The 12,585-nt window shown below is 38.8% G+C and overlaps 1 protein-coding gene across 1 annotated transcript in view; it reads left to right on the top strand.

Moving 5' to 3' along the window:
• The window catches only part of LOC127444127 (bromodomain-containing protein 7-like), a 34,467-nt gene that overhangs the window by 10,920 nt on the left and 10,962 nt on the right, over positions 1 to 12,585 (top strand). Inside the window, exons 8-13 of the mRNA XM_051703344.1 lie at positions 6,109 to 6,229; positions 6,348 to 6,423; positions 6,876 to 6,983; positions 9,437 to 9,572; positions 11,186 to 11,297; positions 11,599 to 11,655. Coding sequence (XP_051559304.1) covers positions 6,109 to 6,229; positions 6,348 to 6,423; positions 6,876 to 6,983; positions 9,437 to 9,572; positions 11,186 to 11,297; positions 11,599 to 11,655 — 610 coding nt within the window. The remainder of the gene's footprint in view (positions 1 to 6,108; positions 6,230 to 6,347; positions 6,424 to 6,875; positions 6,984 to 9,436; positions 9,573 to 11,185; positions 11,298 to 11,598; positions 11,656 to 12,585) is intronic.

A 12,585-nucleotide genomic window follows, 5' to 3' on the forward strand; every position in this document is an offset into this window, starting at 1 on the left:
AGCAGTTACAGAAGTTAGCAGTAACTCAAACCAGCACATCTGGCACCAACAATCATCCATGCGATTATCTAATCATCCAGTCCCCATGGGGACCCGGGGTAGAATAGGTTCCTAGCACCCCCTTGCTGTTCGTAAAAGGCGACAAATGGGGTGATTTGTTGGCCTTAAGTTGCGACCCGTGTCTGTGGAAGAAGAGATCCTGGCATTTTAGGAATGTGGGCAGTTGCGTCTCCCCCAGATCCAACACAATGCTTTGGCTACAATTTTTTATAGACGGGCGGTTGGAGAGGCCCGATCCAATCAAGCGGCTAGTCATGACGTGCCCTGGGCAATTACTGGCATTTAAATCAACCACAATGACATTTTTCCCTGAAGGCGGTGGCATAGGGTCAATCAAACAATTTGAGCTTTTAGCTCTTATTGCAAGAGTATATCTTTCTTGTATCCTTGGTGCATATCTGCTGGAGTTCCGCGGCTCTGTGCATCCCCTTGTTGGGCTCAGAGGCAGGTGGGGAGCAAGAATGATGAAATAAAATATAAAAAATATGGCAAACAAACAAACTCCCAAAAGACAGATACTAGAACATAATTCGGATGTTGACTTGGATGCTAGATGTGTACTTGTTCCAAAAAATGAAAACTGGGAGAGATTTATAATTTTAGAACACCTGACATGGCACTTACAAAACTTCCCTTTTGCAATTCAAAAAGGAACTGCTGGGATTGCAGGAACTGTCAAAGATGTGAAAAAGTTGAGGTCAAGCCAGATTCTGGTTGAATGTTCAAAGAAAGTTAAGATAATCTAATGCATGCAAATACTTTGGCTGGTGTTCCTATGAAGGCATCTTTACACCCATACCTAAACTCTAGCAAAGGCATAATAAGAACTAGAGAACTACAAGACATGGATGAGACAGAAATAGCCTCAGAAGATGTTACAAGTGTAAAGAGGATTACAGTAAAAAAAAAAGGAGACCAAATGATAAAGACTGGAATGTATATTATGACATTCAACAAACCTCAATTACCTGAATGGATCTGTTTAGGGTACTTGAGGGTTCCTGTTGACATATACATCCCTAACCCCCTAAAATGCTTCAATTGTTAGAGGTTTGGTCATAGCTCCGCTGGATGCAAGAACAATCCTATCTGTTACAATTGCGGAGAGGACAGGCATGAAGAAACCTGTTTAAAACCATCAAAATGCCGAAATTGCTCAGGGGATCACCTGGCCTCATCAAAACACTGTCCTATATGGATTAAAGAAAAAGAAATTCAAAGAGTAAAATGTCAAAAAAAAAAAAAAAAAGTGAACTATGCAGAAGCAGGCAAAGAGGTGGAAAAACTCCCAAATTTTACGTTTGAGAAATCCTTTGCATCTGTAACATTACCAAACAAACACACAGTTGAGTGCCAGACAGATGTGACCTGGCTAACAAAAGACAAACAACAGTTAATCAATAACAAAAACCTACCTTCATCAAAAAAGAGAGCACTCTCTACTAGTCAAACACAAACCGGAGCTAGTGAAGAACCAAATCTGACAATGGAACATTCTCTAATATCAAAAGGAAAGAAGCCACAACAAAACACAAAAGCACAGCAACAAAAGGCTAGTCAGGAGAACAGGCCACGGAAAGCTGACCATATAAAAGATATAGATATGGCGGAGATCTTAGAACCCCGCAGTCGGAGTCCCTCTCCTAAGAGTAGGAGTAGAGTCCAAGTTCCGGTGCTACCAACTTGACAAGTAACAGTATTATTCAATGGAATTTTGGAGGTGTCAAAGCAAACTTTGCAGAACTTCAGCAACTAGCCATGTTATGTAATCCTCCTGCATTTTGTCTGCAAGAAACACACTTATCACCAAATAGTCAAATATACCTAAAAATGTTTGTAAGTTTTAATGCAAATGGACCAAACATACAACGTCCTTCAGGAGGAGTAAGCATCTTAGTTCATCGCAATGTAACTCACAGTCAAGTCACAATAGATACTAATCTACAAGCAATAGCTTTACGTTTAACCCTCCATAGGGCCATCACATTGTGTTCCATTTACTTGCCTCCAGATACACCTGTTACACTTCAAGATCTAAACAATCTTGCTGATCAACTCCCAACCACCTACATACTTGCAGGTGACTTCAACGGTCACAGCCCATTATGGGGAGGAAATCTCACAAATAGGAAGGGAAAAATACTTCAAGACTTCATCAGTAACAAAGAACTGTTTATCCTCAATGACAGCTCAGACACTTACCTGCACCCAGGACATGGAACATATTAAAAATTGATTTAACAATATGCAAACCTGATCTCTTGCTTGATTTCTCATGGTGCACCTGGGACAATCTATGTGGAAGTGATCATTTTCCCCTAATCGTTACATCTACAAGATCAAATATCCAACATAATATTCCAAGATGGCATCTCAAGAAAGCCAACTGGTACCTGTTCCAGACCCAATGTTACGATAAACTTAATTCAGCAACCCAAGACAGCCAAGACCCAGTTACAAGTTTCACAGACAAGCTGATTGAAATATCAAATGATACTATCCCTAAGACATCACCAAAACCAAGTCGCAGGCATAACCTATGGTTCGATGACAACTGCAGAAAAGCCATAAAAGCTTGGAAAAAAAGCAGAGAGAATCTTCAACAGACACCCAACAGAAAAAAATCTAGTAAGATTTAAGATATGCCAAGCACAAACACGAAGGATTATTAATGATGCAAAAAGATAGAGTTGGAGAAAATATGTATCTAACCTAACAGCAAATACGGCATCACAGAAAGTCTGGAACCTGATTCGAAAGATGAAAAACAAAGATGAAGAATCCCAAATGCGACACATCAAGCATCAAGGCTCTCGTTACTCTCGTAACTACTATTCAAGAAATAACCAATGTACTAGCAAAATCTTTTGAAAAGAACTCTTCATTAGACAACTGCCAACCAGAATTCAATAAGATACAACAGGAACAGAAACTTGTGAATTTCCACTCAAATAACACTGAGCCATATAATCAACCCTTTACTCTAGTGGAACTTACAAGGGCTATCAAACGTTCCCATAATACCGCAGTTGGACCAGACAGAATCCATTGCGAATTTCTGAAGCACTTACCACATACAACACTACTACTCCTCTTGATTTTAAATAATGTTTGGAAAACAGGAAATATACCACCTTCGTGGCAAGAAGCAATATTTATTCCCATCCCCAAACTAGGTAAGGATCATTCTGACATAAACAGCTACCATCCAATAGCTCTGACTAGCTGTCTCTGCAAAACCATTGAGAGAATGATCAATGACCATCTGATTTGGATTCTGGAATCGGAGCATAAGATTAGTGATTACCAGTGTGGGTTTAGAAGAGGCAAGAGCACCTTGGACCACCTTATCAGACTTGAATCGTTTGTCCGGGACAGCTTCATTAGAAAAGAACATGCTGTAGCTGTCTTCTTTGACCTTGAGAAGGCTTATGATACCACCTGGAGATATGGAATACTCAAAGACCTGTACAAACTTGGGCTCAGAGGCAACCTACCCATCTTTATCTCCAATTTCTTGACAAACAGACGTTTTCATGTTCAAGTAGGAACTACACTATCAAACCCACATGTACAAGAGCTAGGAGTTCCACAAGGAAGCATTCTTTCAGTGAGTTTATTCAGCATCAAAATCAATAGTATAATCAAAGTTATTGACCCCCCACATTTTTCAAAGTTTATATGTTGACGACCTATGCATATGCTATAGAGGGAAAAACATTAATATAATTGAACAACAGCTACAACTATGCATAAATAAAATAAACAACTGGTCAATAAAGAATGGATTCAGATTTTCCAAAACAAAGTCAGTATGCATGTATTTTTGCCTACTCCGATCCTTACACCCTAACCCAGAGTTGAGTATGGAGGGAGAACCCATTAAAGTAGTGAATGATTTCAAATTCTTAGGCCTTGTCTGTGATAATAAATTCACCTTTATCCCACATATGAAGATGTTGAGGGAAAAATGTTTTAAAACAATGAATATTTTAAAAGTGCTGGCCAATACAAAATTGGGTGCGGACACTACCGTTCTTTTACATCTCTACAGAACATTAATTAGATCCCGACTGGATTACGGGAGTATTGTGTATGGTCAGGCAAGGAAGTCATACATTCGAACACTTGACACAATACACCATCAGGGAATACGTCTGGCTCTTGAAGCCTTCAGAACAAGTCCCATTCAAAGCCTTTATACAGAAGCCGGTGAACCTTCCCTCCAGAATAGGTGTCTGAAACTGGCCTTACAATATGCAGTCAAACTCAAAGCAAATCTAAGTAATCCGGCCTTTACACCTGTATTCCAACCAGAACGTTCTTATCTGTATGAAGCTAGACCTTAAGCGATCAAACCTTTTGGAATATGGATCAAACCATACTTGGAGAATTTGAACATCAATCTGGAAAACATAAGACAGTATAATTTTTGGCCTGTTCCCCCCAGACCTTGAAAAAACCAACTATTATTATGGCATTGGCACAACTAAAGGCAGAAACACTTCCCACTGTGTATCAACAGGAATTCTTGGAACTGAAATGTAGTTTCCCACTCCATAGTACAGTATTCACGGATGGATCCAAAACGGATAACAGTGTATCAGCAGCAGTAGTGATTGGAGATCAACAATATGGCATACGTATTCCAGAACGGAGCTCTATCTTCATAGCTGATGCCCAAGCGCTGCTACTGGTTCTGGAAAACATTTGAATCGCTTCAGACTCAAAGTCTTGGCTTCAAGCACTTGAATCCATGGAGACCGATCATCCCATAATCATAAACATTTTGACTAAAATACATTGATTACAGAAGAAAGATTTCAACATTATGTCCCGGCACCCAACAGAGGATGTTGGTCTGGCAGGAAATGAAAAAGCAGATATGGCTGCAAAAGAGGCATTAAACTTGGAGATCTTGGAATGTCTGATACCACCCTCTAACCTCAGGCCATCAATAAACTCATATCACCAATAAGTGGCAGTCAGAATGGAATGAGTGCAACAGCAATAAATTATACGAAATAAACCCCAGGATCCAAAGAAATTACTCTCAAAATTTTAAATCTAGGCATTACCAAATAGTGTTTACCAGATGCCGACTGGGCCATTCAAGACTAACACATGCGTTTTTACTGACTGGTGAAGATCCTCCCATATGTATACCTTGCCAAACCCTATGACCATCAAGCATTTTACTGAACTGTAAAACTTTTGGAACTATCAGACAACGCTTTTATACAGAGACTTGTTTAATAGATATTTTTTTTAAAGTACCATCAGAACAGATTTTACAGTTTTTATCTTGTATACATTTTAAGTGTCTTATTTAATACTGTAAATATTTATTGATGAACCTTTGTTTGCCATGTGAATAGCCTGGTTGCTGACATGGCATTAAAACTAAATAAATAAATCTGATCAGCCAATTGTGTGGCAGCACTGCAGTTTATAAAATCATGCATATATGGGTCAGGAGCTTCAGTTAATATTCACATCAACCATCAGAATGGGGAAAAAATGTGATCCCAGTGATTTGGACCGTGGCATGTTTGTTGGTGCCAGACGGGCTGGTTTGAGTATTTCTGTAACTGCTGATCTCCTGGGATTTTCATGCACAACAGTCTAGAATTTACTCCGAATGGTGCCAAAAACATCCAGTGAGCGGCAGTTCTGTGGACTGAAACACTTTGTTGATGAGAGAGGTCAACAGAGAATGACCAGATTTGTTCGAACTGACAAAGTCAACGGTAACTGAGAATAACCGCTCTTTACAATTGTGGTGAGAAGAATAGCATTTTAGAATGCTATTCTGAGATGTGGGTTGGTGCTGTTTTGACGGCACGAGGGGGACCTACGCAATATTATGCAGATGGCTTTAATGTTGTGACTGATCGGTGTATATTATCCATAAGGTTAGGATGACAATCAATAAATATACACATTAAAAGCTTTGCCTCATAATACTTCAAACAACAGTGAGAAGTGATGACTTCAATGGTTGAAGATAATGCTAAAAAGCTTTGAGAATGGTAAATATTTGTGTAGAAGGGACAGCAAGGACGAGGCTCAGAAGAGTGTTAACCAAGCAGAGAAAGACCTGGAAGAAATCAAGAAGATTGTTGAGGAGTCTGGTGGGAAACTCTCAAATAGAAGCCTTCAATGTGAGGTAAGAACAGAACACTGGTGCAGATGTGTAATTTCACAGCACTCATATATGAGATCATTTGCCGATAATGCTCCATATTGGATGATCACATTTCACTGGCCTTTTTTTTTCTGAGCAGCTGGAGTTTGAGAGAAGAAAATCTGATGGTTCAACCACTCTGGGCATCCTGAACTCTGCTGACCTGAGCGTTGGAGGTATGGGAATATGATTCAATATGACATTCTGTTTGCATCCCATTTAACTTCTATAATGTTGATATACTTAAGTGAAACAGGATATTCAGTGAGCAAAATAGTTGGGAGGGACTTTATTTTATCCATCAGTAATTAATTGCTTCACAAAATATGGACGTTACTTACCAGAATGGAGCCAAGAGTTTGAAGGGGAGGGGTTGAAATGTAAGAGATTTCTGATGACTGCCAAAAAATGTGCAAACTATTATGTTTTGATAAAATATTGTAAAGACAAACATTTTTTGACATGCACTGATGAATTGTGCACAATAAGTCCAAGACGGCAGCCAACATAACATGAAACATGACTGAGTGTACCATAAAAAAATACAGTAGGATCAGTTTTGATTTCATGTAGAGCAAGTTTGAGATGGAAAGGGACCAAGAAGTATAATAATATGTTTCCATGTTAGATCCAGGGTATTGCCCAGTCAGATTGGGCATGATGGGTGGTAGACTTCAGACTGGAATCAACACCCTTCAGGGCTTCAAAGAAGACAAGAGAAACATGGTCACCCCAGGTAATATAAATACACACTCCATTCTGGTGGAATTTTATGTTGTGTGCCAAATAAAATCCCATTGTTCCTGAACAGCATACTGTCAATAGGAAAAAAAATCACTGACGAATCAGTGGGGGCTGTCTATCTTTGATCTATTAGTTATCAGATGTGCTTTCAAAGACTAGAATCACTACTGCTCAAATTGTTCAAATCCCTGATCCAAAGTATTACACACCAGCATGTAACTTGCCCTGTATTGTTTGTGCTATGGACATAAGTGATACCTCACGTGGTTAATTGAGGAAAGGTCTGCTGTTACTTTTTGTAAGTGATGAGACCTATGATTATGATTTACATGGTGGACCATAAAATGGTCAGAACTATTCTGCTGACTTTTAAAAAGGGACTCTTAGAAGGAGAGATCCAGTATTATACAGTTGAAGTCAGAAGTTTGTACCATAAACCTTAGCCAAATACATTTAAACCCAGTTTTTCACAATTCCTGACATTTAATCATAGAAAACATTCCCTGTCTTAGGTCAGTTAGGATCATTATTTTAAGAGAGAGTGATTTATATCAGCTTTTATTTCTTTCATCACATTCCCAGTGGGTCAGAAGTTTACATACAATTTGTTAGTATTTTGTATCATTGCCTTTAAATTGTTTAACTTGGGTCAAACGTTTTGGGTAGTCTTCCACAAGCTTCTCACAATAAGTTGCTGGAATTTTGGCCCATTCCTCCAGACAAAACTGGTGTAACTGAGTCAGGTTTGTAAGCCTCCTTGCTCGCACATGCTTTTTCAGTTCTGCCCACAAATTTTGTATCGGATTGAGGTCAGGGCTTTGTGATGACCACTCCAATACCTTGAATTTGTTGTCCTTAAAGCCATTTTGCCACAACTTTGGAGGTATGCTTGGGGTCATTGTCCATTTGGAAGACCCATTTGCAACCGAGCTTTAACTTCCTTGCTGATTTCTTGATGTTGTTTCAATATATTCACATAATTTTCCTTCTTCATGATGTCATCTATTTTGTGAAATGCACCAGTCCCTCCTGCAGCAAAGCACCCCCACAACATGATGCTGCCACCCCCATGCTTCAAGGTTGGGATGGTGTTCTTCGGCTTGCAAGCCTCACCCTTTTTCCTCCAAATATAATGATTGTCATTATGGCCAAAGAGTTAAATTTTTGTTTTATTAGACCACATGACATTTCTCCATAAAGTAAGATCTTTATCACCATGTGCACTTGCGAACTGTAGTCTGGCTTTTTTATGGTGGTTTTGGAGCAGTGGCTTCTTCCTTGCTGAGCAGCCTTTCAAGTTATTTCGATATAAGACTCGTTTTACTGTGGATATAGATACTTGTCTATCTGTTTCCTCCAGCATCTTCACAAGGTCCTTTGCTGTTTTTCTGGGATTGATTTGCACTTTTTGCACCAAACTACAGTACGTTCATCACTTGGAGACAGAATGCATCTCCTTCCTGAGCGGTATGATGGCTACGTGGTCCCATGGCGTTTATACTTTTGTACTATTGTTGTACAGATGAATGTGGTACCTTCAGGCGTTTGGAAATTGCTCCCAAGGATGAACCAGACTTGTGGAGGTCCTCAGTTTTTTTTTTCTGAGGTCTTGGCTGATTTCTTTTGATTTTACTATGATGTCAAGCAAAGAGGCACTGAATTTGAAGGTAGGCCTTAAAATATATCCACAGGTACACCTCCAATTCAGTACACCTCCTATCAGAAGCTAATTGCCTTAAGGCTTGACATTATTTTCTGGAATTTTCCAAGCTGCTTAAAGGCACAGTTAACTTAGTGTATGTAAACTTCTGACCCACTGGAATTGTGATATAGGCAATTAAAAGTGAAACAATCTGTCTGTAAACAATTGTTAGAAACATTACTCATGTCATGCACAAAGTAGATGTCCTAAACGACTTGACAAAACTATAGTTTGCTAATATTATATTTGTGGAGTGGTTAAAAAATGTGTTTTAATGACTTCAACCTAAGTGTATGTAAACTTCTGACTTCAGCTGTAGACTTCAGGATGGGCTCTTTCGACTTGGGCCAGTAAGCAACCACCTAGCAGCCACCCAGAACACTCTAGCAACTGCATAATGCTCTGACAACCACCTGCTGAGCACCACTCACATATTCTTCATAAAATGTAAAAATCAAGTTGTTTGATCAGAATTCAGCAACCGGTTCAAATCAAGTTTGAAGACTTTGTAGTTTCAGAATTCACATTTTGGAGATGCAGTGCATTTGCTGTTAAACCTGTATAGAGCTCTGACTGTCTGTTAGACTCAGGTGTGTTTAGTTGTCTTCTCAGTCTTGCTTTGGCAGTTACTTATTGAATCATTCCTAAATATCTGCTATTTTTGGTATTTGTCTGAAGTTAGGTAATGTGTAACATTTTATAAATTGTGTATTTTTTGAGATCTCTAAACTCTCTTTTTGCAGTTACCTATATGAATTATGGCCCATTTAGCTCATATGCACCGACATATGACTCCAGTTTTGCCAATGTCAGCAAAGAGGACTCAGATCTTATTTATTCCTTCTATGGAGAGGACAACAGTCAACCAGGTTCAGAAAGGTAAGCTTGTTTGCGCTTACAGTCAGCGATATTTCGGAGTAAATTCTAGAGTCTGTTGTGCGTGAAAATCCCAGGAGACCAGCAGTTACAGAAATACTCAAACCAGCCCATCTGGCACCAAAATGTTTTTAATGGCAGATGTCGATATCTTTAGAGCAGGGTGGCCGATAGGCAGATGTAATGCTGATAAATATGATAGTAAATTACATGTACAGAAAATTGCAAAAAAATTATATTAACATTTATTTATCATTATTTTCACTCAAAATGTAACTTTATTTAGATATAGTAGATGGTAGATAGCAGCTTCTCCTGGTTTGTAGGGCTGGGCGATATATTCAATTTAATGTATAAAATATTGTTTAATGCGTGAGGTAAAAATCTAGTTAAAAATAATAAAGGTTTCCATAGATTTTCACTATATGAACAAGGGAGAATTATATTTTACCATTATTAACTGACTTATAGTTTTATTTAAAAAAATATTTTGTGAATGAACAGGGTGTGCACAAATTACAACTTCACTCACTTTTTGTAAGCCAGTTGAATGTTGTTAAAATACTAAATTATTAATGTGGGAATTACTGAATTATTATTTTAAGGATTAGATTTGGGTTATACAATATATTTCTGTCATATTTAACTTACCTTCACCTGGAGCTTTTATTTTGACAGAAAAATTAATGTGCAGTGTGAATTTGACCGATAGTTTTCCTCAATACAAGCCTGGAAAAATGCTGTCATCGCCTCCATTTCTGTGACAGGCCTACTGTTTTGAGTTTTTAGATTTGTATAATAAATTCTAGCAGTACAGATGTTTGGATTTGCATGAAAGTGTGAGCCTGCAGCATTTTGCTTTCAAAATGCATGAGAACCGCTCTGAGACGCAGACGTGGCCAGCATAACCTTCTTTGAGTGTCACGGACTGACCGTCATGCAGCATTTGTGAGCCATAATTCACACTTTACAGGAATAAATATGAGTGCTCCACAGGAAGAATTTGCTGGATTTGCGCATGTTTTGTGAGGTTAGTGAATTAAATCTTTGAAAGGAATTTAGTTGTTTTCTTTAAACAAAATATCTGCATATTTGCAGACGATATATGATTTAAGTTGATATAGACGAAATAAGTTGTATTGCTATCATTAGATAAGACAAAGTACAGGAAAGTGTTGAGGAGAGATGGGGAGAATGAAACGCACAAGCACTCTTCACATTATGAGCTCATGCGCATCTGCTCAGTCAGGGGACTGCTTGATTGAGACTTTGTTGCACACCGGTCTATTATTGTGGTAACACAATGCCACATAACGGCAAAAGGAAAAATCGTTCACTCATTTCAAACGGCTCCTTCATGTGCAAAGTAGGCAATTTTTGGTGCTGTCGCAACTTGCGAAACAACTAATCGGCCAAATGGGAAGATTTATCGGGCGATAGCAATAATTTTAAAATACCAAATTTTGGCCGATTTATCGGCCTCTGCGATATATCGGTCGACCACTACTATTATACAACAGTTCAACAAAACAGTTTTATATTGAATAACTTATAATTTAGACAGTATGGACAGTTATTTTGTCCATTTTATTTTGTATGTGTGTGTTTGTGTGTAGCATTGCAGATTGCCTAGCTAAATGTGAGGAGCACATGAGCCGGTTGGCAGATAATATCCTGGATGCTTTGACCAGTGGAGAGCACTCCAAACAACTAAAGGAGACTGAAACTGTAAGAAACCTTACAACATACTCATTCATGTATTACTCAGCATTGTGTTTTTGATCCAACTTTATTACAAGTTTAAGAGCACAGGGCTTCATTCATGAAACATGAGCAGATTTCTGTGTAAATTGTTCTGCCTGTGTTTCATGAATGAGGCCCACTGAGTGGATAATGTTTGACATAGCATTAAAACCGTACACTTTTTCCTTTTGACTTCTTTGCAAATAGTCATCTTACCTGAATGTGTATCTGGTTATGATTGACAAGTGTTTGTGAACACTGATTGGATGCTTTTTGTCTTCCTCAGGATAACTTGCAAAAGGATGAGCAAGCAGAGAAAGCTGACATAACTGATGATACTGAGGTAAAATAGCCTCACCAAAACAAAAGTAAATTCTACAACAATACAAGATTACTGTACAACTTACTTGAGTGGATGAGAATACAAGTCTTTAAATTGAAATACAATGTCAGGACTGCAGGCTCTCTGCGCTGTAGCAGCTGTGTCAACAACGCCAACCAACTCGCGCACACACTAATGGAAAGAGTATTTGCACAGACACACACCAAACACTCTCTCCTTGTCGTTTTTGACATCCTCTCTCACTCACGTAAAGGTTTGTGAGAGTGCTGTAGACTTTTAAAGAAAAGGTAATGAGTCGCCTACATACTGCAGCATTAGTCCTGTGTGTGGAGGGGCATCTTTGGCTGCAGTTCAACAACTTGGTGTGCCTTATCAGGGTGCTGCTACTGTGAGGGACTCAAAGAGGGGAATTCACGAGGAAAGAATTGCACCCAGTAAAAGCGCTGTTTATTTGCAAGCACTGACTGTGCTGATTACCGAATTGATTATGCATGTCAGGCAACGATGCAAACAAGCCCATAAAATCTGTGCTGAAAGCTTTGTGCACGGCATAATTCTGATCTTGCGTGCTGGTTATGAGTGCAGGATGCATCAGAAAACTGTGATATGGCTCACTCTGCCAGGACTGTACATGACCCTGGCTCCTGAATCATCTTGTAAAAATGGAGAGAGTGTACATATCTACACTACGCATATAGACATATGCCAGGTTACAACAGTCTTTGATCATTATGATTAATTACTCTTGTCTCAATCAAAGAAAAATGTGCACAGAATACTTTCTTGCTTTCCTCAGGCGGTAATAGCATGATGTATATTGCACCTGGCAAATTACACATTTTACATAAAAAGCAGGCGTGTTTGTGTGGAAAAGAATGACAGTGATGTAATTTAAATACTCAAGACATAGCTCTGATTGTGGCTGCTTAA

Source organism: Myxocyprinus asiaticus, chromosome 1 (genome assembly GCF_019703515.2).
Source record: "Myxocyprinus asiaticus isolate MX2 ecotype Aquarium Trade chromosome 1, UBuf_Myxa_2, whole genome shotgun sequence".
In the NCBI taxonomy this organism is placed as follows: domain Eukaryota; kingdom Metazoa; phylum Chordata; class Actinopteri; order Cypriniformes; family Catostomidae; genus Myxocyprinus; species Myxocyprinus asiaticus.